The sequence below is a fragment of the Convolutriloba macropyga genome, chromosome 6, assembly GCF_964194025.1.
Source record: "Convolutriloba macropyga chromosome 6, txConMacr16.3, whole genome shotgun sequence".
In the NCBI taxonomy this organism is placed as follows: Eukaryota; Metazoa; Xenacoelomorpha; order Acoela; family Convolutidae; genus Convolutriloba; species Convolutriloba macropyga.
The window spans coordinates 47,139,633-47,163,444 of record NC_134473.1 but is presented as its reverse complement, the minus strand read 5'-3'; the positions used below and the strand labels follow the sequence as shown (position 1 = coordinate 47,163,444).

Below are 23,812 nucleotides of genomic sequence, written 5' to 3'. Positions count from 1 at the left end.
AAAGAATGCGATATCAATATGTCAATAAACTTTAGGACTAATCATTTTGATTAATAATTTAACAAACTGATGATTTGTGTTAAAGCTCCATGGCCAAACTTTTATAACCGGTTCAAACCTAGTCCTCCCCTTTTCAATTAATTGGGTAATTTCACCGCCACACATTTCTCAAATATATTTTTTTAATACTCAAAATTATAATTATATTAGTACTACTTCATATCTTAAAATCAGTCGCAAAAATGTTCCTTAGCTTTCAGACAGTCATATAAACTTTACAGGATGAACATAGTAGATAATTATATTTATATGCTATAATTCTGCTTTAATATAGCTATATAAATTATCCTATAATTATAATTAGAGCACATAATTCTACCTTTATTGATTGATGATTTTTTTATGATCTCTTTTCATTGATTGCTCCAAGTCAAATGTACCGCTAAACTTGACTTTAAGACATTTCCGAGTCAGTTAGGACTTGGCTTAAATGACGTTTCATTTGTAATGGTTTCTATGGTGCACGTTTATATAAATGTGAAATTCTGGTCAAGAACTTCTCCATAAAATGCAACCCTGTAATGTTTGTTGTGAGATTCTATAAGTAAGTGGTGTGTTTCAGAGCAGAATCGAAGAACTCGAGGAAGAGAATGAATCCGAGAGACAGAGCAGATCTAAGGTCAGTCAATCAATTCAATCGTTCTTTATAGTTACTTTCACCTGCAATGGAATAAAAATTGATCACATGTTAAGCAAACATTTTGTTTGAAATATTGTCAATTATAATTTTGATTATTTTTTGGTGACAGAAAAGTAGCAATTTTTTACATGTGATGTGAGATATTTGATTTTGTAGGTGGAGAAACAGAGGCAAGAACTGGCACGTGAGTTGGAAGACTTGACAGACAGGCTGGACGAGCAGGGAGGAGCCACTGCTGCCCAGATTGAGCTGAACAAGAAGAGAGAGCAAGAACTTCTCAAGCTCAGACATGACATTGAAGAGATACACATCCAACACGAAACTAGGTACTTATTACTAATTGAACATGTCTCTCCTACTGCCCGGCTTGTCATGTACAAGGATTGTTCAATGCTGCAATGATGTCACGGTGTTTCAATTTATTATCAAGATAATTCAAGTTATGCGCTATTTTTAGTGCTTTGATACGTTAAAATAAATCTTGAGAATTGAAACTTTTTCGAGTTTTAAAGCATTTCTTTCCAAAGCAATTTTTCTTCCTTTTGATACTTTTTGCTTGCGTTAAAAGAATTGGAAATATATTTAATTTTTTCGGATAGTTACAAAAAATCATTTTTGCACGGGTATGTTTGTCTGTTTCAGTGCCTCACAGATGCGAAAGAAGCAGCAGGAGCAGTTGGCCGAATTGCAGGCCAATGTTGACAACCTGCAGAAGGTGAAGGCCAAGTTGGAGAAGGAGAGAAACCAGTTCAAGATGGAGGCTGAAGATCTCCAGAGCAACTTCGAAGTCCTCTCCAAGAATAAGGCTAGTCCTAACTTACGAAAACTTAGTAATAACGACTATAGCCAAGTACTTAACACAAGCATTACAGGCACTATTAGCCCGTTATATTGATTCGATGTCAACACTATTAAAGTGAGAGTAAAGTTTGGGACTTTTGTGGGTTGAGAACCCACCATCTGAATTGATTGCAATCTTGTGATCTCCATTTAGCCAACTGGCCCGCACTGCGAATATGCTGTGTTAAATTGAACTATCATTTTCCCAAACTCCAACTTTTGATCATAACTTTTGAATGTATATAAAGGCATTAACACCAGCTGATGGGAGCCACTTAACAGGTGACTTTGAAATTTGTCATAAATCGTAGAAACCATATCCAAGACCATATATAAATGGACGTGGTTTTGGATATGAATGATATGGTTAAAAGCCATAATGCTGTAATTATAATTTGATTCACAGTAAAAGTTAGCAGTTATCTTCTGCTATAAGTGACTGATCAATAGATTCGAACTAAGAAATATGTGCATATTTTTCGAAGGACTTGTAGTTTCATTTGCTATTTATTTGTGTGCATGTTATAGCAAGCTGCCGATAGAAACAACCAGAGCCTCGAATCCCAACTGTCCGACTTCAAGGCGCAGTTGGATGAACAGAACCGAACCTTGATGGAAGTTCAGTCTCAGAAAGCCAGACTGCAGACTGAGGTCTCTGAACTGACCCGTCACATCGAGGAGAGCGACAGCTCCATCGCTGCCACTAACCGAATCAAGATCACACTCACCAACCAGCTTGAGGAGGCCAAGAGGACTGCTGATGAGGAGTCGAGACAGAGGAGCTCTATCCAGATCCAGTTCAACAACTCTCAGAGAGAGATTGACCAGCTGAGAGAACAGATTGAAGATGAAGAGGCCGCCAAGACTGACCTGCAGAGGCAACTGCAGAAGGCCATGAGCGAAGTCTCCACCCTCAGGTATTTAAACACCATACTATTCATATCTTTAATCGGCAAACTTTTAAAACATGAACAAAAAAATTTTTGCCTATCTTCCAATTTGCTCAGCATTGGAATTAATTCAGACTTTGTTCACATGCGGCATTTGCTCTGAAATTTTATCTTAGCTCTTCGAGGAAACTAGAGAGCAAACACCGTCAGTGAAACTTCTTCAGTTTGGAACTAAAATTGCATCAAATTTTAGCAGCAAATCAGAGGAAATCAATCGTGAATTGTGTTTGATATTTGATGTCTGCTGATAGGTCCAAATACGAGTTGGAGGGTGCCGCAAGGGTGGAGGAGCTGGAAGAGGCAAGGAAGAAGTTGATTGTGAAGTTGCAGGAGGCTGAAGAACAGCTGGAGGCACAGACTGCCAAGGCTGCCAACATGGAGAAGATCAAGAACAGGATGCAGGGAGACCTCGAGGATGTCACCATCGAACTGGAAAGGGTTAGTTACTACTCGAAATGGAGGCATGCTTTGATCTGCTCTATCCATGTCTGCTTCAACATTCGCCGAGACTCTAATCTGACTTGAAAAGACTTCATGCTGATCATATTAAAAAATCATTGTCATAAAAATCATGCCGATCATCAGCCACTTGGCCCGATAAAATCGAAGAAAGAAAATTAATGATTCAGTGACAATATCACTGAAATATTTGAAGGCCAGTTGGAGGCTTTTGGAACTGTAGTTGAATTGAGTAGGCTGCGTTAGGAGAGTCGGAACAAGTGCAACTACTGTGAGAATGGACCAACTCTTCATTTGTCTGACTTGCTATCTCATTGCGCTTTTCATTAACCAATTGGTCTTAAGCGCTCGAACTTGGTAGCCTCTTATTACCAATGTTTACATCTTCCTTGCTTTCTAAGGTTCAGTTTTTCTAGCCAGATGTACCAAGGACAATGAAAGTTTTCTTCTGAGCTTATCTCATTCACAGTTTGGATTCGGTTGTTAGTTCAATCGTGTAACATATTGTACGTTGCAGATGCAATCGAACTATGCCAACGTGGAAAAGGCTCAGAAGAAGTTCGACAGCGAGATCGCCACTTGGAAGTCGAAGGTGGAGGACCTGCAGAACGAACTGGAGAACTCACAGAAGGAGTGCAGGAACTACACCACCGAACTCTTCAGGTATTCCAACTCTGTTCCACATTTGGACAATGTGATTAGATTAAATGAAGATAGAACCGTAGAGATAGGCTGGTTCAAAACAAAGGCGAGGTTCTTGGAAAAAGTGTGATCACCGGTTCTATCGCACTAAATACGTAAAAGGTCTTAGATATCCTCATTTTTGGAATAGTTGGGGCTATAAGACTGGGACAATAGAACTGTATGTTCCAATTGTGAGTTCAAACGATTAGTTCAAAGATTGACTAAAAATTTAAATGAATATGGTGAAGTATCTAGTTGATTTTTGCTTGTAGGTTCAAGTCCTCGTACGAAGAGACTATCGAGACCATCGAATCCCTCAAGAGAGAGAACAAGACCCTTACCACCGAGATCTCAGACCTGACCGACCAGCTGGGAGAGGGTGGCCGATCAGTGCACGACATCGAGAAGGCCAAGAGGAAGCTGGAACAGGAGAAGGCCGAGCTCCAGTCCGCTTTGGAAGAGGCAGAACACACCATTGAGAACGAGGAGGCCAAGGTCATGAGGCTGCAGGTTGAACTGTCTCAGCTCAAGGCTGACCTTGAGAAGAGGGTCAACGAGAAGGACGAGGAATTCGAAACTGTCAGGTCAGAAACAAACTTCAATCATTACCATTCAAGAATATATTAGGCATTAGGCTTTGATAAGTTTTGCTTTCTTGTCTAATCAATTTTCGATACGTTTTTCATTTTCTCTTCATTTTCTCGAGCCAAAACTATAACACACAGGAATAACGTTTTGCTCTAGGGAAAAGTTACCAAAGAATGAGAAAAAGTGATTAAAAAATTCTATCAATTCTCTCTTCTGTAATTCTGTCGCTCATCTCTTTAGATTGTTGTTGATTACACATTATAATTCTTAGGTGTTACCCAACTATTCAAATCAAGTATCCTGATTAGTATAATGTTAGCATTCATGCTTCCATATAAAATCTATTCTGCAATTTCAAACGCTGCAGATCCCCCCCCCCCCCTGCGTTCATTCAAGGGAATAAAAAATAACAATGTTTCTGTTGATAGGCGTCAATACCAGAAGACGATCGACACAATCCAGGCCTCTCTGGAGCAGGAGACGAGGAGCAAACAGGAGGTGCTCAAGGGCAGGAAGAAGCTGGAGAGCGACATCAACGAGTACGAAGTTGCCCTCGAGATTGCCAACAGGAACAATCAGGAGGGACAGAAACTCGTCAAGAAACTCCAACAGCAAGTCAAGGTATCATCCACCAGGCTCAATTCAATCATACAAATCCAAAGTCATATATGGGATGTTATGGAAATTGGGCAAATGAAAAGACCTTTTAAATATATTTGGCTCTTTTTCCTTCGTAGATTATAAACTTTTTGCTGGATTTTGCGGTTCTCCGCTCAAATTGACTGGTTTCACGATTTAGAGTATGCGCACAATTAAGAGAAGTAAAACTTTTTATTTAGTTTTTTTAAATAAACTTCGTTCTCTAATGTACTTCTATGTACTTATATAATCACTACCAAACCGTACTTAAGCATTAAGAAACATTTTACATTTCTGTATTTTCTTGGGAAATTGTGACAGGAGACTAAGTTAATCCTATGCAAAAATTACTTGTAACGATTAATTGTGAGTTCCGAGTGAAACTAGAAATTGGATAAGGGAAATTTGAATATAAGGACTTAGATATTTAAATTGGCTGTTGTTAACTATAGGACCTGCAGACCTCGTTGGAAGAGGAGCAGCGAAACGTGGACGACATCCGAGAACAGTACAACATGTCGGAGCGAAGAGCCACCATGCTCAGCAACGAAGTGCAGGAACTGAGGTCAGGATACGAGCAGGCCGAGAGACTCCGAAGGTCAGCCGAGGGCGATGCTGCGGACGCTGCGGAGAGAATCACAGACGTGCAGAGCCAGTTGAACGCCTTGAATGCGGCCAAGAGGAAGTTGGAGGCTGACTTGCAGAATGCCACCAGCGACATCGAAGATCTCACACACGAACTCAAAGCTGCCGATGAGAGAGCCAAGAAGGTACTACATTCAAACATAGCATGTTAAATGACCAATAAATTGCTCATTTTTGTTGCATTTATTGGCCGACTGGTAATTTGGGACATGAAGATAATATTAAACAGCTGATTGACATTTGGTGATGTGTACATGAATATACCATAGTCAAAGTTAGACATTTTTTGTTTCTTGCATAAATCTTTCAAGGTCGATCAAAAATTAACATCCATTCTCAATATAGGCATATAGCATGCTGCCGAACTCCGTATGTTCGCTAGTGATCAATTTGCAGCGTTTCAGGCTACCATTGCATTTTTTGTTGACAACTTGTTGCCAGAAAACTCAGATGTTTGAAAGTTTTATTTGAAAATGTTTAAGTTTATTTATATGGTACCATGTGCAAAAACTAATGAAATGATAAGAGTTACTGATGTGACGTATAGAATGAAGAATTGCCGCTATTGTAAAGGAGAACACGAATTCAATGATATTAAATGAGATTGGTTTTATTCTAGTCACAAATGGATGTCACCCGATTGTCAGAAGACCTTAGGAGCGAACAAGAACACAGCCAATCATTGGAGAGGCGATGCAAGACTGTGGAGCACCAGTTCAAGGAACTCACCATCCGATTCGAAGATGGCTCTGGCTCCGACTCCAGGGGATCCAAGAAGAGCATCGAGAAACTCGAGGCCAAGCTGAGAGAAGTCGAAAATGTGAGTCACATCGTTAAACTACCGTTTTAAAATTTGGCACTATATGGCTCAAAGGTTAACCTTTAGGCTAAATCACCTAGAAAAGAGCTCTCCAAAGATATATTTCAAGCTATATTGCGCATTTGAGTTTGCACCGGTAGGCTCCTGAGCATTAAAACGCGATAATTGGACTATGAATCCCAAAATTGATGGACTATGAATTTAAATTAGAACCATGACAGGGATTAACCAAGTAAATCTATAAATGTTTGTCATATGACTGAAAATTGAAAAGCCCTATGTTGTGAAATATTTCTAGGCAGTAGGGTTGTACGGAGTTCATAGGGTTTTAAAAGATTAAAAAAGACACAGGGAGTCCCAACGTTTAATCTATCCCCCAATGTTGAGGAGAGGTATTTTAAGCCATGTGTATTGAACATTGTGTGGGTGTGTAGGAGAAGAACAGTGAGAGCATTGCGAAGACAGAGGCGATCAAACAGCTGAGGAAGATAGAGAGGAGGATGAAGGAGTTGGCATTCGCAGCTGAGGAGGAGAAGAAAGAAAAGGAGAAACAGATCGAGCTGCTAGACAGGAGCAACAAGAAGAGCATCGCACTCAAGAGACAGATTGAGGAACTGGTTAGTCACTTCTACTGCCATCATAACATAAACACCACCTTACTCTACTCTATCTAACTACTCGTTGCTTCGAAATCTTGCAAAAAGTATGTATTCTATTATGAAGTATGCAGCATTTCTGTTTCTTCTTTCACTAGGGTGATTAGATCACTTCCAGCGCATAGTTCTATCACACAGCTCATTTTGACATGTGCGCTATCGAAAATCTGTGTTTTTAGAGTTCTATTTTTTAGTTTTAATGATAAAGTATGGCAGAGTATATGTTCTTAATCACTCTCAAACCGATCACAAAATTTTTAAATCAATTTTAATTTCTCCCATTCTGATCACAAATTTTTTCAATGAGATAATAATTTTTGTCATTCTGGTCATAGGATTATCAAAATTGAGATTGCTGTAACTCGATCCTCATAATGGATTACAATATTCTGAAACATCTCAACATGCAGGTTCTCTACTATAGCACCTCAAGTAACGTTCCCGGCAACATAAATGCAAAAACTGGTTAATTCACCAGTGTTGACGTGTGTTAAACAGGAGGACTCCAACAACCAAGCTTTGGCCAGATTGAGAAAATTCCAACACGATGTTGATGAAGCCGACGAGAGAGCAGAGATGGCCGAGTCACAACTGGCCAAGCTGAGAGCCAAGACCAGAGCAGCCGGACCCTCATCCGGAAGGGTATCTCCTTTTTCCATAACTTCTACCACCACCTCTTCAACCTCCGCATCCCAACCTAAAGCAGTAACTGACTCACCGTTCGGCTTGGGTCTCGTGTCCGGAACCGGACTTACGACTACCATTACGCAACCTATTACGCAATCATCACAGCAGAACATCGTAACCACAACTAACGGTTATGCTCGTGGTTATGCAACATCAACTAACAACTGCAACAATAGTTACGTAACACCAGCGCCGACTTTGATCGCGAATCGGCGACATCCGAGGGGTTCTGGTGGTCGCTACACTTCTCACGAGGAGCTAACGACCACTAATATTAGCAACGCTGAATCATCATTAACATTCAATTCATCAAGTAGCATGATAGATTGATCAATGTAACATTTCCTGTTCGTATTTATATGATGTAGCTTAGACAGCTTTAATTCAAACCTTTTGCACGTTCAAACTTTCTTTTTGCATGAACAAAAGCAAACTCACCATTAACCCAAAACATATCAAACCCACACTTACATATCAAAATGGCATTAATGTACATGTTTATGCGCAGCTTAGCGGTGACAAAACTTCCCACTGTAGAATGGACCATGGTAATAATTGATAACCCATTGAAGAGAAAAGTTGTCAATGTTTGAAGGTAAAATATTATTTAAAAATCTCAATAGTTAAAACTGTACAGAATATTAGCATTAATTTTTAGCATCCATAAGGAAATTTTTTTAATGAAAAAGTGTAATTGTGAACAAGTTGACTGTAAGTGTTTGTTCCCTTTTAGAAGAAGTTAATTGTGATCGAAGAACAGCAGTTGATAAGGACAACTGTTCCCACTATCCCTCAGCCAAAACAATAAGAACAAACTCAAGTAAATTACGTAATCCACACTTGTCTCTTACCCAACAGTGATTACGTAATATGTAAGGCAGAAGATGTCTTTAGATATGAGACCAACTTTCAGTTCACAATAAAAAAGGCTAAAAGTATACTCCATTGCAAATTAATCCCCAGCAAAATTTGAATAAAATGGTAGTTTCAAATATCTGATAAACTACTGAAATAAATTTTGGATATAAACTTATATCTTTCGATTCGATATTGTCTAAACCTGAAAGCTGGTCACATTTTAAAGAAAGACATTTCAAAATTTCAGAGAAATTTTAAAAACTAGTGTATTTTAGCTTCAATTTATCACAAGTTGGGTAACTAGGCTTAAGTTTGGTAGCTGAGTTTAGTTACCCAGAAAAAAAGCTAATATTAAAAACTGCTTTTTTGCCTATAAAATACTATGAAATGTCTTTCTTCCAAAGAATTTTCGGTGCTATTTTTTCTATGACTAACTTAAGCAATAACATTGGAATGGATTGGTCATTACTAACACTAAAAGTATCTCTCCTAAAAAAGGTGAGAAAACGTTGAACCGAGAATGAAATTTGCTTGTGTTACAGCAAGTGGGCCTCGCCCCGGCCCCGGCGCCCAAGAAAAAATAGGTACGCGCAGTGAAAACATGGTAGAGTATATCATATGGAATAATCTGCAATTGATCATTCGGCTTATCCCATCAGAGGAAGTAATCTCAACAATCTAGCTCTCTTCATAAGTACAAATATGGCGTAAACCATCTTTGAGAAAACAAGAAGTCATTTTTGAGATGGAAAAAAAACAAAAACATCCAAAGATAAAACAAATAGCAAAAAATATAATACAACAGCTTACTGAATACAAGAATTTTCCAAAATTTATGATTATTTTGGTTTGAAATTCAATAATTGCTAAAAAATGCTTTTGAAAAAAAAAACAAAAAAAACTGCTTAAAAGGTTTTGGAAATCTGGATACACTTAATCTTGCTTAAGTGGATGAAAGCTTTGGGTTATTCTCGAGTAAAAATCAAATTACGAATTTTTCTGTAAAATCGACGGTATAGCTTCTCGATTTTTCAGCCATCAAAATCAACTTAATTAGCCTTTTGAACAATTAACAAATATTTTGTAACTGATTATTTTCCTCATTTACATGATATAGTTTAAAATCTACGAAAATATTCTTAATCTGCGGCACATTCATTAAGTGGCACATAATACAACGTTTTATAGGTTATTTCTACAATTGATTTTAATCTTTTTTGATAAATTGGGAAAGAATCCAACTAATTAAGCCTGCGCGGAACGGAGAAAACCAAATGGGCCGTAACTAAGCCTGGTGAAAGCCGCAATTATTATTATAACCACTGTCGATAAAACGAGATTGTATGTAAAAATCGAAAAAAAAAAATAAAATATAGAACAATTTGCAACTGCTTTTTCAATAAGGAATAGATTTAAAAAAATTAATATTTTGTCAGACGAATGTGAGTTCCAGATCTATATCAGGTTTCCAAAGCTTTAGAACCCGAGAATTAAAATCAAAAGCGCCTTTCAAAGGAACATGAGAAATATGGTAATATTATAGTAACAATGATCAGTTGCTACATAATACTTTGCACTGAATGGGTTGGTTGTTGAGATTTCAAATCACCTCTTTCTTTTCATGTGGCTTCTTCGCAGTTCCGTTTCAACACAAACACACGTGCTCATTTGCTGTAACTGAAACACGACCATATGATAATAAGAAAAGTTTCGAAAATTTTATTCAAAATTGAACAAATCATTTCCCTACTAATGTGACGTCCCTTTACGTACACAAACTCTCCAAAAAATAACACGTAAGTTGACCAAGGTAAGTCACAGTTAGCAGCAAATTTTCGGTTTTTTAACAATAATTATATAATTGTTTGTTGGACTTGATTATCAATTTTCTAATTCTGTAAGGATAATTTTGCTAATGAAGGTGTTCGTGTTTTAGTCTGGATTTGCTAGCTCGACAGTTACAACAACGGTAACTGAAAGCTCGTCTTCTACCTCTCGAAGGAAGAAGGCCACCAACGCTGCTGAGGAATAAACAACAAACAAAAAACAATAAAAACGATCAAACTTTTGCTGCTGATGATGATGATGTATTAATAATAATGACTATATAAACTATTACTGACTTGAGGACTTTTGCTACTGTTTTTGCTGCTAAATAGAATCCAAATTTGTTCACAGTTGAGAGAATGAACAAACTCGAAATCAGCGCTTTTATTCACAACGAACTTTCACTCTGTTTAAATTAATTTCCTAAATTTATTTATTATATCGTCCTGCCCTCATAATTGTGTCGAAATGGATTGAATAATACGCACCCGATATTATTGGTTATCAATCATAACTCATTAATAATATTAATGCCAACCTATCAATCAAACTATGCTGTTACTTTTGAGACGCTTGAACACATTGAGAAATTCTGAGCTGATTTATTCTAGAATCTTCTAGAACGCTCTGGACTGTTTGACCTCTAATTGACCATTATCGGAACTTGTTCAACTCACTCTTGTGCTGCAAATTTATAATAAAATAGAGTTTTCGCTTCTCTGGGTTCATAAAGTTAGTTATAATTTGTCCAAACACATCATTTTGGCAAAAATCAGTGTACAATTTAACAATCGGAACGCCCCCTATTTATTCATTTTTGAGTGCAGTATTTAGTTGACAGCTAATAATAAAGCAAACAATTTACGAAAAAATTGTTTCAGTTTTTAAAAATTTTTTAAAATTAAAAATGGTACAAATGTGCCAATTATTAGCTGTGGGAAGTGACCATGTTTAATAGTTTGAATTGAAAGAGTGCAGTTTATGTTGGTTATAACTCTGGTTATGAGTAGTAATAATTGAGTTAATAACATCTATGATGGTCTTGGCCTTACACTTAATAAACTTACAACCAGGGGCTCAAAATGCTACCAGTAGAAGCGATAACCTCAATCCTATTCAGCCAATCAGTATGCAATCAATCCCAATGAAGTACTTCTTAATACTTACCATATTGAAAAGATTTGTCCATTAATATAATGCTTAAAACTTTCAAATAAATTATTGACAATTACAACTTTCTTTTCCCTCTTTTCCACCAATGCCCAACAGCACAACCCGAAGTTGGTAGTATTTTGAGCTCCTGATAGAAGATTTATAATTGCTGAACAGAATCTGGGGAACAGCTCAGAGTGTTTAGGAAAGTGTGTAGCAGCTGCCTCAGATTTGAACAAATATTCACCCCCTCCACCCCCTCCCCAAATTGTCCTTAGCATGGTCCAGTATATCTCCTATTTAAATAGTATCGCTACTTCTACTTTACATATTCAAATTATTCTTACTAGCATACTTAACACAATTGACGCTTACACTGAAAACTGTTTTTACTCGAAATCTTTGCGCCAAAGAATTACTGGCATTCTAAAGAAGTTCAGGTAAAGATAACTGAAATCAGTTCAGGTAGCTGCCATTTCAGGTAACATTCAGACACCTGAATGACGCCTGGACCATAGTTCAGGTATTTTCTAGGGTTCAGATCATGTCTTGGATGGAAAACCGTAGGTGTAATCGATAATCGATATGCGAACTTTTTGCGGTTTACTGTCCTTTTGTATCATCTGTTCAGATTTTTTCGAATTTTTGATGTCAATGAGAATTCAAAATGGAGCGATCACTTCCGTATTGCCGGAGTAGTAAAGGTGACAAAAGGCAGCAATTGTAAGGCGCATAACATAAAATTTTTCAAATTGCTTTTATGTGGAGTGAGAATTTCGTGTTTGAACTTATTTTTGGAGAAAAATTTGTTACCATTTCTATGTGCGGCACTTTGGCTTCTGTTTGCGCTGTTTTTATTATCTCATCTAAAGGAATGCTACTAAATATGATACGTGTGTTCAAATAATGCATAGTTGTATCTGCTGGAACCCATCGATGGGCAACCAATGTTTTTTTTTATTTTGTCACAATGTGATATTATGAAATAACAGAAAAATTTTGAGATCGCTCTACCATTTTATGTCCATTTTCTCATAATCTCATTAATGGCTTTCAATTGTGGCATTCAAAAAACCAACACATTGTTTTTATTTAAAATATTACCGTTTTTTTAACTCGAACTCTATTTGATAAAAAGTTTGAAGTTTGCTTGTTGTGACTTTTGGTAGTCTTATCGTTGCTCTCGTGAATAACAGGTCCCATTGGTTTCCTCTTGCGGAAAACGAGTAATTATTGTTTTCAATTGAGACTTTACATTCTAAAACAATATTCTAACCATTAGTTTTTTTGGAAGCAAATGATAACCCATTAATTGCTTTCAGTTGTTAGCTAAAAGTTTGTTTATTTTGATTTCATTGGTTTTCGAAAACTATAATTATATTTTGAATCTTTTCCACTTTTGGAGTTGTTTTTGAAAATCAATCTGAAAATTGACAGACCACATTGGTTTTGTAGTGAAGCTTAAGCAAATCTGTTTTTAACATTTTGGGCTTAAAATAATTCGTTCGAACGCACGCTAATTTCTTTACAAAAAATTCAAAATTTGTACTTGACTTTTGTTTTGCCGTTCATGATTTTTCTGATGCTATCTCTCATTCCATAAACATGTCTCACTGGTTAAATCTAACTCACAACACAAAATAGAATTTTGTTTCTTTAGCAGGTGTTAACAGCAAATGAATACATAACTAATCAAAAAATGCTAAATCTCAAAAACCATTTGCGGACTTCTTGTATTCAGACCCTATTCTTTAGTTGTGTTTGCAAAACCAAAAACCAGTACCTTTAATTTCTTTTGGTAAATGAGACAGGAGAAGAGAGAAGATTGGGAATGGAAATCGTTTGTGAAAAATGATAGAGAAAATTAATTTTGAAGTGCAGAAGCTATCTAAATCAAAAATGCAAAACACAATGATAGTTAAGACTAGTTAAAATTTATTTAATTGCCAATATGGTTGGTTTTTGTTTGTCTAGGTTGTTCAGGCAAAATCTTGTAGTTAAGGCCTACGAATTGGAGGGATTCGAATGAAATTTTTGCTGTTCTATTAAGTTTAACACCTGTTAATGGAGGTGTACTTCTACGAATTTGGCCCAGAATTTCTACAAAGGTGAAAAATTCTGCATAAATTCTAAACAAGTACAAAAGTAAAGTAGAGTATTACGAATAAGGTCATGCCAAAAGCAAACAACGGCTCATTATGTCAAAAAGCCAAAATTAGTGCCCCAAATTTTCTTGTTCTCACTCTATGTTTGTTGGTAACTCTCAAAAAGGTCTTTTGTAAAAGATGAAAAAATAACTGAAATGATTTGATTGTCGTCAAGAATATTGGCTGAATTAGCGAAGCATTAATCCAATATAGTTCAATAGGGTCCTAAAAATGAGATATCACCTACAACGTGAGAGAAGGACAAACAATCAGCTTACAATTGCAAACTTTTAAAAACTCAGCTGTTAAGGCTTTTTCTGAAAGTAATTTGACTGGTACGAAGATCAAAATATATTTTCTTTTATATGATCAAAAGCCAAAGAATGAAGATACAAAATTTCAGCAAATGATAACTAGATCCTCATCTAGTTTTTGCCTTATCAATGAAAAAAAGTTTTTTCTACAAATGAATTATTTTGCTCCAATTTAAGAGAATGAATATCGGTTTGTAGAGCATTTTTTCCCATGGTTTACATGGCACATTGTCGTTTTTGCTGAAAATTTTTAGGATTGCTGAATTGAAAAAGTGCATCTATGATTTCAAGCTTGTGAACTCTGCCTGTGAATTCTGCCTGTATACTGCCTATGTAGACTGCTTATAGGAAAAATTGGGGCAGTGGGACGAAAAATGAACACACGAATCATAGTAACATAGTAAATCAGCGCCGAATCATAGTTTATCTCAGTCTGTGTTTTTACTATGAACACGTAACTTTTTTTACTATGATCACGTAACTTTTTAATCTGTTCAAAGAAAAAATCATATTAGATGAGGTCATCTTAAGACACTCGGAACAGTCCAAAAGCCAATGCTTCGTTTATCGTGCACAGTCAAAAACGCATTCAGTAAATATTCTGGACAGTTTATCCAGACAACAACGACTAGATTAGCGCTATTCAGCTAAAAATTAAAGGACATTTAACATTGAATTGAATCAAAATTGGCTTTAACAAACCAAATCTACTGAATAACGCACAAAAATTTAAAAAGAAATAGTGAAAACAAATGATTTAACTCCAAAATTAGCGATAATAAACTTTTAAACCTGTTTTTGAATCCGTTTTTGAATCTGTTTCCGAATCTGATCTATTATATTTCAGTCCGGAACTTTTAGAACTAAAACTAAAATATTCATACAAAATTCCAATACAATCTGAATTAAAAACCATAAAATTCTGCAAATTGGGCCAAAAAGTTGAAACGGGCAATTGGGCAATCGGCGCGTATTTACCGGTTTTGGTTTTTTTCGAATGTTAACAGGTCTTGCAAAGTTTTAAAGGCTTTCGTCATCGTCATGCTCAAAAAGTCTTTTTTCTAATTTTTATACATTTTTCATGATTTTCCCATGTGCATTATGGAAATCAAAACCAGAGATTCTCAGTCTACTTTCAGAAAAAAAGCATCTGTGAGACTTATACTGCACATCATAAGTAGCAAGATGCTCTTATAAAACACTGATACAGTACTGGGCCGACAATATACAATTGGAATACAATTTTTCAGTATTGATATGTTATAGGACTAAGGTCAGGGCACAAAAAATGTGAAATTTGATAATTTTTTTTTTTGGAAAAAATTGGGTTAAAGGTACTTGGTTAAAAGGTACTTAATTTCGGCGGATGTGCGCAAGACGGCGGATCGCGTGACGCCGTTGAAAACGTAAGGAATTTCAGCAATTCGTACACTGATCTTTGGTTGTTGCTGGACGTACTTTTTGATAAAAATTGACTAAAAAGAGTTTGCGCATGACTGTGTGCGAATCTACCACTTAAGATGATCGAACGCTTCAACGCCAAAGATTGACGGAATTGCGGTTCATTGGTTGTCATTTAAAAAATGATTAGGTGTTATTGCACCTGGGTTGGAAGGTTCGGCGTATACGGACGTTAAAGATTGTGTAATAGGTGCGTGTTCGACTAGAAAAAAAAAGAAATGCTCAGAACTGCGACAGTGAGTCATTGAGTTAAGGGGATGGAATAAAGCTTTTGCTTAAAACCATGCACCAGCTTCTCACTGATGCCAAACTGGTGTGATGCACTGGGCGGCTTTGTGCGCAACCTATTGCTATTTGGGCTCTGAGCTCCCCTTCCACAGGAACTGGCGTCCATGGACGGTGACGATTTCTATATATGAGCAGAACGAGTAGTCGAAACAAACGCAGAGTAGCACTTACGTCTCAACTGTCGTTCAACGAACAGTGACCTAAAATGGGCCACAGTAATCAACCACGCTGTTTGAAGAGGTAAGAGCCATTTTCTCGCTTTAGGGCGTTTTGCAATGACTGGTTGAATGGTTGCCCCGCGGAAACTTCTGCACAGAAAACAGTTTGTTTTAGTGGAACAAAGCGAGTAACTTAAGTTAAGGATGGCGTTAAGTTTTTTTTCTTTAGCACGCAGATAGTCAATGCTTTGATGATGATTTTTGACTTGGGAAAGCCGACGAAAATTCTTAGTAAATGCATGGATAGCGTGCAAAACGATAAGATATTCTGCATCAAAGTCAACTTCGGCCGAACGCTTAATACAGCCCGCCAACCAGATTCGAACATTCGGTCTGACAAATTGAGAAAAGGGAGCGATACTTCTACTCCGTTGAACAGATCTGTTTTCGTGGAGATATGTTTGTTCTGCAATATTGGACTGTCCTTGCACAAGATAATGACGATGACGCCCTGCTTCGTCAAGCTCACCCGGATCTATCATAACAATCGGCATTGTGGTAGCGTTCCTGAATATGTAGCAAACGGAGTGCTAAGGCTTTTATGTGTAGCAATGTTCAATTAAAGTGAACCTTTCAACCGGCATGAAATGCGGGAGCGATTCCTTAAATGAATTAGTTGTGGATGTGGCCAATGAAGAGCTACTTTAGTAAGTTTTTTCAATATTATATTGATTTTGATGTTGTTTATAACTCCCTTGCTTGATTCAAACGGGAGCTGCTTTGTTCCCAAGAATTCTCCAATCTTGGCCGACTAGTCGACTGCAAAATCTCAGCGGACGTTCCACAAGTGCTACGTTTGCCGGGTTGCCACCAAAGGCAATGTGCTTTCATTCGTCGTTGCTAGAGTGATCTAGTAGCTTGCATACGTGACTTGCTATGAATATAGAGTGCTTGCTTGTCGGGTTAAGCAATTGCAAGAAAGCATCATCTATGTGGACAATAAGGGAGCTTGTAGCTCTGGCTTTGGAGCTGTCATCCCTTTTGTAGGTATTACGCAAGATATTACCAGGACAAATGGAAACTAAGTTTGGGGCCCACTCGGAGAAACGGAACAGCACCGAAAACTTCTTGTGAACTCTTAGTAAATGTATGGATTGAATGTAAAACAATAGATATTCTGCAGAAAATCAACTTAGGCCAAAAGCTTAATACAGCCAGCAGATCAGATTAGAATATTTGGTCAGGCAAAATGAGAAAAGGGAGACGTCTCTCTGCACCGTACAACGGATCTGTTTTTGCTGATATCCGTTCTTTCTGCAAGCAGTAGAGGAGCTTGCAGTACCGGTTTTAGAACTGTCATCCTCTTCGTAGGTACTACGCAAGATTTACCCAGAACAAATGGAAATGTAAGCTAGGTTTGGGGTCCACTTGGAGAAACGGAACAGCAGTGAAAACTTTTTGTAAACTCTTGCCAAAAATGTTTATTTCCAGGTGTTCGAAGGAAAACTAGCTCCTTGGTAGAGCAATTTGCGGCAAGCTTGGTTAGTTCCGCACTCCATTCCAAAAACCTTTCAACAGTGTATTTTGTTCTTTTTTCACCACAATGCTGCTGCCCACTGACACGCCAGATCTCCTTCTTTAATAATTGAGCACAGACGGTAAAGGGTGCCACTAGGTCATTGGGATCGAAAACTTTGGACGCTAAGCTCAGCTGGAGGTACTCCGACTCACAACAAAACTGTCATTGTTGTGACCCCATTTAAACCCAAGAACTGTCGAAGATTCCTCCTAAAAAGCTCCAATCTTTTTTCGTTTGGCAGACTGAGGTGACCAATCAATTTGATCTGCCAGAATTTATTTATGGCTTGCAAACGTAGTAAGCATGCAAGAACTTGATTGTAGAAAATGCAGTAGTTAATTTTGAGATCCCTCTCAGTGGACTCCAACCAGTCTAAGTGAATGTCCATCTAAAATTTTTTAGGTCGCCTTTGATTTCTTCCAGGTACCGACCAAACAATCAGCTGACAATTGCAAAATTTAAAAATTCAGCTGTTAAGGCTTTTTTTGAAAGTAATTTGACTGGTACGAAGATCAAAATATATTTTCTTTTATATGATCAAAAGCCAAAGAATGAACATACAAAATTTCAGCAAATCATAATTTCAGCAAATGATAACTAGATCCTCATCTAGTTTTTGCCTTATCAATGAAAAACAAACTGTCAAAGTTTCTTCTACAAATGAATTATTTTGCTCCAATTTAAGAGAATGAAAATCGGTTTGTAGAGCATTTTTTCCCATGGTTTACATGGCACATTGTCGTTTTTGCTGAAAATTTTTAGGATTGCTGAATTGAAAAAGTGCATCTATGATTTCAAGCTTGTGAACTCTGCCTGTGAATTCTGCCTGTATACTGCCTATGTAGACTGCTTATAGGAAAAATTGGGGCAGTGGGACGAAAAATGAACACACGATTCATAGTAACATAGTAAATCAGCTCCGAATCATAGTTTATCTCAGTCTGAGTTTTCACTATGAACACGTAACTTTTTTTACTATGATCACGTAACTTTTTAATCTTTTCAAAGAAAAAATCATATTAGATGAGGTCATCTTAAGACACTCGGAACAGTCCAAAAGCCAATTCTTCGTTTATCGTGCACAGTCAAAAACGCATTCATTAAATATTCTGGACAGTTTATCCAGACAACAACGACTGGATTAGCGCTATTCAGCTAAAAATTAAAGGACATTTAACATTGAATTGAATCAAAATTGGCTTTAACAAACCAAATCTACTGAATAACGCACAAAAATTTAAAAAGAAATAGTGTAAACAAATGATTTAACTCCAAAATTAGCGATAATAAACATTTAAACCTGTTTTTGAATCCGTTTTTGAATCTGTTTCCGAATTTGATCTATTATATTTCAGTCCGGAACTTTTAGAACTAAAACTAAAATATTCATCCAAAATTCCAATAAAATCTGAATTAAAAACCATAAAATTCTGCAAATTGGGCCAAAAATTTGGAACGGGCAATTGGGCAATCGGCGCGTATTTACCGGTTTTGGTTTTTTTTCGAATGTTAACAGGTCTTGCAAAGTTTTAAAGGCTTTCGTCATCGTCATGCTCAAAAAGTCTTTTTTCTAATTTTTATACATTTTTCATGATTTTCCCATGTGCATTATGGAAATCAAAACCAGAGATTCTCAGTCTACTTTCAGAAAAAAAGCATCTGTGAGACTTATACTGCACATCATAAATAGCAAGATGCTCTTATAAAACACTGATACAGTACTGGGCCGACAATATACAATTGGAATACAATTTTTCAGTATTGATATGTTATAGGACTAAGGTCAGGGCACAAAAAATGTGAAATTTGATAATTTTTTTTTGTAAAAAATTGGGTTAAAGGTACTTGGTTAAAAGGTACTTAATTTCGGCGGATGTGCGCAAGACGGCGGATCGCGTGACGTTGTTGAAAACGTAAGGAATTTCAGTGATTCGTACACTGATCTTTGGTTGTTGCTGGACGTTTTTTTTAAATAAAAATTGACTAAAAATAGTTTGCACGAATCTACCACTTAAGATGATCGAACGCCTCAACGCCAATGATTGACGGAATTGCGGTTCATTGGTTGTCCTTTAGAAAATGATTAGGTTTTATTGCACCTGGGTTGGAAGGTTCGGCGCATACGGGCGTTAAAAATTGTGCAATAGGTGCGCGTTCGACTAGAAAAAAAAGAAATGCTAAGAACTGCGACAGTGAGGCATTGAGTTACGGGGATGGAATAAAGCTTTTGCTTAAAACCGTGCACCAGCTTCTCACAGATGCGAAACTGGTGTAACACACTGGGCGGCTTTGTGCTCAACCTAATGATATTTGGGCTCAGAGCTCCCCTTCCACAAGAACTGGAGTCCATGGACGGTGACGATTTCTATATATGAGCAGAACGAGTAGTCGAAACAAACGCAGAGTAGCACTTACGTCTCAACTGTCGTTTAACGAACAGTGACCTAAAATGGGCCACAGTAATCAACCACGCTGTTTGAAGAGGTAATAGCCATTTTCTCGCTTTAGAGCGTTTTGCAATGATTGGTTGAATGGTTGCCCCGCGGAAACTTCTGCACAGAAAACAGTTTGTTTTAGTAGAACAAAGCGAGTAACTTAAATTAAGGATGGCGTTAAGTTTTTTTTTACTTTAGCACGCAGATAGTCAATGCTTTGATGATGATTTTTGACGTGGGAAAGCCGACGAAAATTCTTAGTAAATGCATGGATAGCGTGCAAAACGATAAGATATTCTGCATCAAAGTCAACTTCGGCCGAACGCTTAATACAGCCCGCCAACCAGATTCGATTATTCGGTCTGACAAATTGAGAAAAGGGAGCGATACTTCTACTCCGTTTAACACATCGGTTTTCGTGGAGATATGTTTGTTCTGCAATATTGGACTGTCCTTGCACAAGATAATGACGATGACGCCCTGCTTCGTCAAGCTCACTCGGATCTATCATAACAATCGGCATTGTGGTAGCGTTCCTGAATATGTAGCAAACGGAGTGCTAAGGCTTTTATGTGTAGCAATGTTCAATTAAAATGAACCTTTCAACCGGCATGAAATGCGGGAGCGATTCCTTAAATGAATTAGTTGTGGATGTGGCCAATGAAGAGCTACTTTAGTAAGTTTTTTCAATATTATATTGATTTTGATGTTGTTTATAACTCCCTTGCTTGATTCAAACGGGAGCTGCTTTGTTCCCAAGAATTCTCAAATCTTGGCCGACTAGTCGACTGCAAAATCTCAGCGGACGTTCCACAAGTGCTACGTTTGCCGGGTTGCCACCAAAGGCTATGTGCATTCATTTGTCGTTGCTAGAGTGATCTAGTAGCTTGCATACGTGACTTGCTATGAATATAGAGTGCTTGCTTGTCGGGTTAAGCAATTGCAAGAAAGCATCATCTATATGGACAATAAGGGAGCTTGCAGCTCTGGCTTTGGAGCTGTCATCCTTTTTGTAGGTATTACGCAAGATATACCCAGAACAAATGGAAGCTAGGTTTGGGGTCCACTTGGAGAAACGGAACAGCACTGAAAGCTTTCTGTAAACTTTTGCCAAAAATTTTTATTTCCAGGTGTTCGAGGGAAAACTAGCTCCTTGGTAGAGCGATTTCGGCAAGCTTGGTTAGTTCCACACTCCATTCGAAAAACCTTTCAACAGTGTATTTTGTTCTTTTTTCACCACAATGCTGCTGCCCACTAACACGCCAGATCTCCTTCTCTAATAATTGAGCACCGACGGTAAAGGGTGCCACTAGGTCATTGGGATCGAAAATTTTCGACGCTAAGCTCTGCTGGAGGTACCCCGACTCAAAACAAAAATGTTATTGTTTTGACCCTATTTAAACCCAAAAACTGACGAAGATTCCTCTTTAAATGCTCCACTTTTTTTGTTTGTTAGACTGAGGTGACCAATCAATTTGATCTGCCCGAGTTTATTTATGGCTTGCAAACGTAGTAAGCTTGCAAAAACTTAAATGTAGAAAATGCAGTAGTTACTTTTGAGATCCCTCTCAGTGGACTCCAACCAGTGAATATCCATCCAAAATTTTTCAGGTCGCCTTTGGTTTCTTCCAGGTACCGACCAATGTCAACACGAGCTAATATTAGATGTATATATATATATATATATATATATATATATATTCATATATTCATATATATACATATACACCTATATATATATATATATATATATATATATATATATATATATATATATATATATAATGAAATTTTTATATATATACAGGAGGGGTCTCGGTAATGTGCATTCGAAATAAAGATTTGTCCCCGCTTTTGCACATTTTTGACTTAATTGTCTGCCAAATAAGGAAGAGTCAACCACTAAATGAACAAAAAATTGATGCAATAGGTGGATGACGAGTCCAGCCACTAACAAGGGCACAAGACAAACGATATTTGAAACGCAAAAAAACAACATAGTTCTAACACAAAAAATTCGATGTCTTAGAACTTGGCCTTAGTAAGGATCCATAACACTTTGACAAAAACTGCAGAATCGGAAATGTACAAAAATAATTTTCAATTTTTGAAAACCAATATTTTTGAAGTGATTAAAACCATTAACTATCAACTGAAATTTTTAAAATTTTAATTTTCTCTTATTGAGGTATAATTGTGAGTGTGATTGAAACTCTTGTTTTTGATACAACTCTTGAGGGAGCAACAAAGACATATCATTATCCATAAAATATCATACAATTACAAAAAGAACGAAAAAGTATGTTAGTTAAAAAATATCTAATAATTTAGCAGGAAAACTGCATCGCAGCCGTTAAAACCATAAGCAATTGACTGAGAACATTAGTTAGGTTTGTGTTCATCAAGTTTTTAGCAGTAGAGGAACCTCTTTATCTTTTTTATAATTGAATGAAATAAAAAACAACCACAAAAAGTGGCAGATATCTAGAAATAGCAATTTTCAAAAGAAAATTTTTAGTATCGAAGTCAATAAATCATTAGTTAAAAGCAAAACACCTGCAAAAATAGACTTTCAGCTCGATAAAAAATCACGAATTTTTTTAAAACGTTTTTTTTCGAAAGTCATAAAACCATAAGCTTTCAGGTACAAACAAAATGATCCTGCATAGGAAGTTAATTGAGCTTGTTGTCAAGGAATATATGTCAGAAGGGTACTACAAGAAAATACAGACAGAACTCAATTTTTCACAATCAATTTCACGAAACTACAGTAATGAGACCACTTAAACTATGAGACATTTTACATAATTTAACCAAAAAATCTAATCATTAGAAAGGTGTCATTTGCTTAAGCAATTAGTTGAGAAGATCAGTCAAAAATTAGACTATGTAACGTGATGGCAAAATCAAGACCAATTAAATGTAGTTTCAAAAATCTTTTTATTATTTCAAGTCAGTTTATTCAATTTAAAATCATTAAAAACTTTAGCTATAAATTTTGCACATTTATACATCTAGAGAAAAACGATGTGACCTTGAATGATCCGGAATATGCTGAAAAACTATAAAAAGAGCAAAAAACAGGTATAAATTGAAAATTCAATAAAAATTTAGAGAGAACGATGTAGTAGCCAACGAAAACAGAAAAAAGTTCACTAAAAGCTTTAAATATATTCCATTTTGCATTCCGTAAACGCTAATTGGACCGTCATTTTTATCCTAATTTGTCAACTAAACAATATGAAGAACCTCAAAAATGCGCAAAGGTGTAAAAACAACAAGGTTTTTTTTTAAAAAAACAAGAAATCATAAGTCATAAAAACTGTTAAGGATAAGAAATCTTTTTTTATCAAAGATCTATTGAGTTTTCGTTACTGTCATGTCCCAATACAATCCGAATAATTTTTTGCAAGGAACCACAAAGCAAAAAATGAGCCCTAAAACGAGCTCTGCGTCCAACTAAGAAACTTAATCGTCCCAAATAGTCGCGAAACAGACAATTTTGCAAACGTACAATTTCAAAATAAAAAAATGAGTGATGATGTTTAGATACGAAGTTTAGATAGATGAAGTTTTATAATGCTGGAGTTCTGGTATCAAAGAGTTAATAGGAAGCCGAAGTAAGGATAACCCTGTTTTGTAGTCAAATAAAGTGGGCAAACAAAATTCAATTTAGAGCAATATTAAAAAAGTCTGAAACGTGATAAATTTAGCAAAAATTTTACCCAAAATGTTCGCAAGAAATTATTCAGTATACGTCATCTATCTTTAAAAGCAGAACCAATAACACTGTTGCTGACAATTTTAGCAAATTGAGAAACATTTTCGTAAAAAAATTAAGGAAAAATGAATAAAAACAACGGAGATCTGACAACTTTTCACAAAATATTAAACCCCAATAAATCCTTGGATAAAAGCAATTTCA

At 36.6% G+C, this 23,812-nt stretch overlaps 2 protein-coding genes across 6 annotated transcripts in view; one reads left to right on the top strand and one right to left on the bottom strand.

The window, feature by feature from the left end:
• The window catches only part of LOC142341712 (uncharacterized), a 58,823-nt gene extending 47,236 nt beyond the window's left edge, over nt 1–11,587 (top strand). For 3 of the 5 annotated variants that reach the window (XM_075392873.1, XM_075392874.1, XM_075392872.1), the window contains exons 25-37: nt 623–679; nt 857–1,026; nt 1,343–1,505; nt 2,069–2,457; nt 2,742–2,928; nt 3,467–3,612; nt 3,906–4,217; nt 4,650–4,842; nt 5,313–5,630; nt 6,125–6,325; nt 6,760–6,942; nt 7,480–7,623; nt 10,463–11,587. In XM_075392873.1, coding sequence (XP_075248988.1) covers nt 623–679; nt 857–1,026; nt 1,343–1,505; nt 2,069–2,457; nt 2,742–2,928; nt 3,467–3,612; nt 3,906–4,217; nt 4,650–4,842; nt 5,313–5,630; nt 6,125–6,325; nt 6,760–6,942; nt 7,480–7,623; nt 10,463–10,558 — 2,559 coding nt within the window. In that variant the 3' untranslated portion in view covers nt 10,559–11,587. Of the gene's footprint in view, nt 1–622; nt 680–856; nt 1,027–1,342; nt 1,506–2,068; nt 2,458–2,741; nt 2,929–3,466; nt 3,613–3,905; nt 4,218–4,649; nt 4,843–5,312; nt 5,631–6,124; nt 6,326–6,759; nt 6,943–7,479; nt 7,624–8,401; nt 8,489–9,068; nt 9,111–10,462 lie in introns of all 5 variants that reach the window. The other 2 variants (XM_075392876.1, XM_075392875.1) reach the window with 2 other exon arrangements.
• Nucleotides 1–23,812, bottom strand: part of LOC142341716 (gamma-aminobutyric acid receptor-associated protein) — a 335,133-nt gene that overhangs the window by 275,855 nt on the left and 35,466 nt on the right. The gene's annotated exons all lie outside the window — the stretch shown is intronic.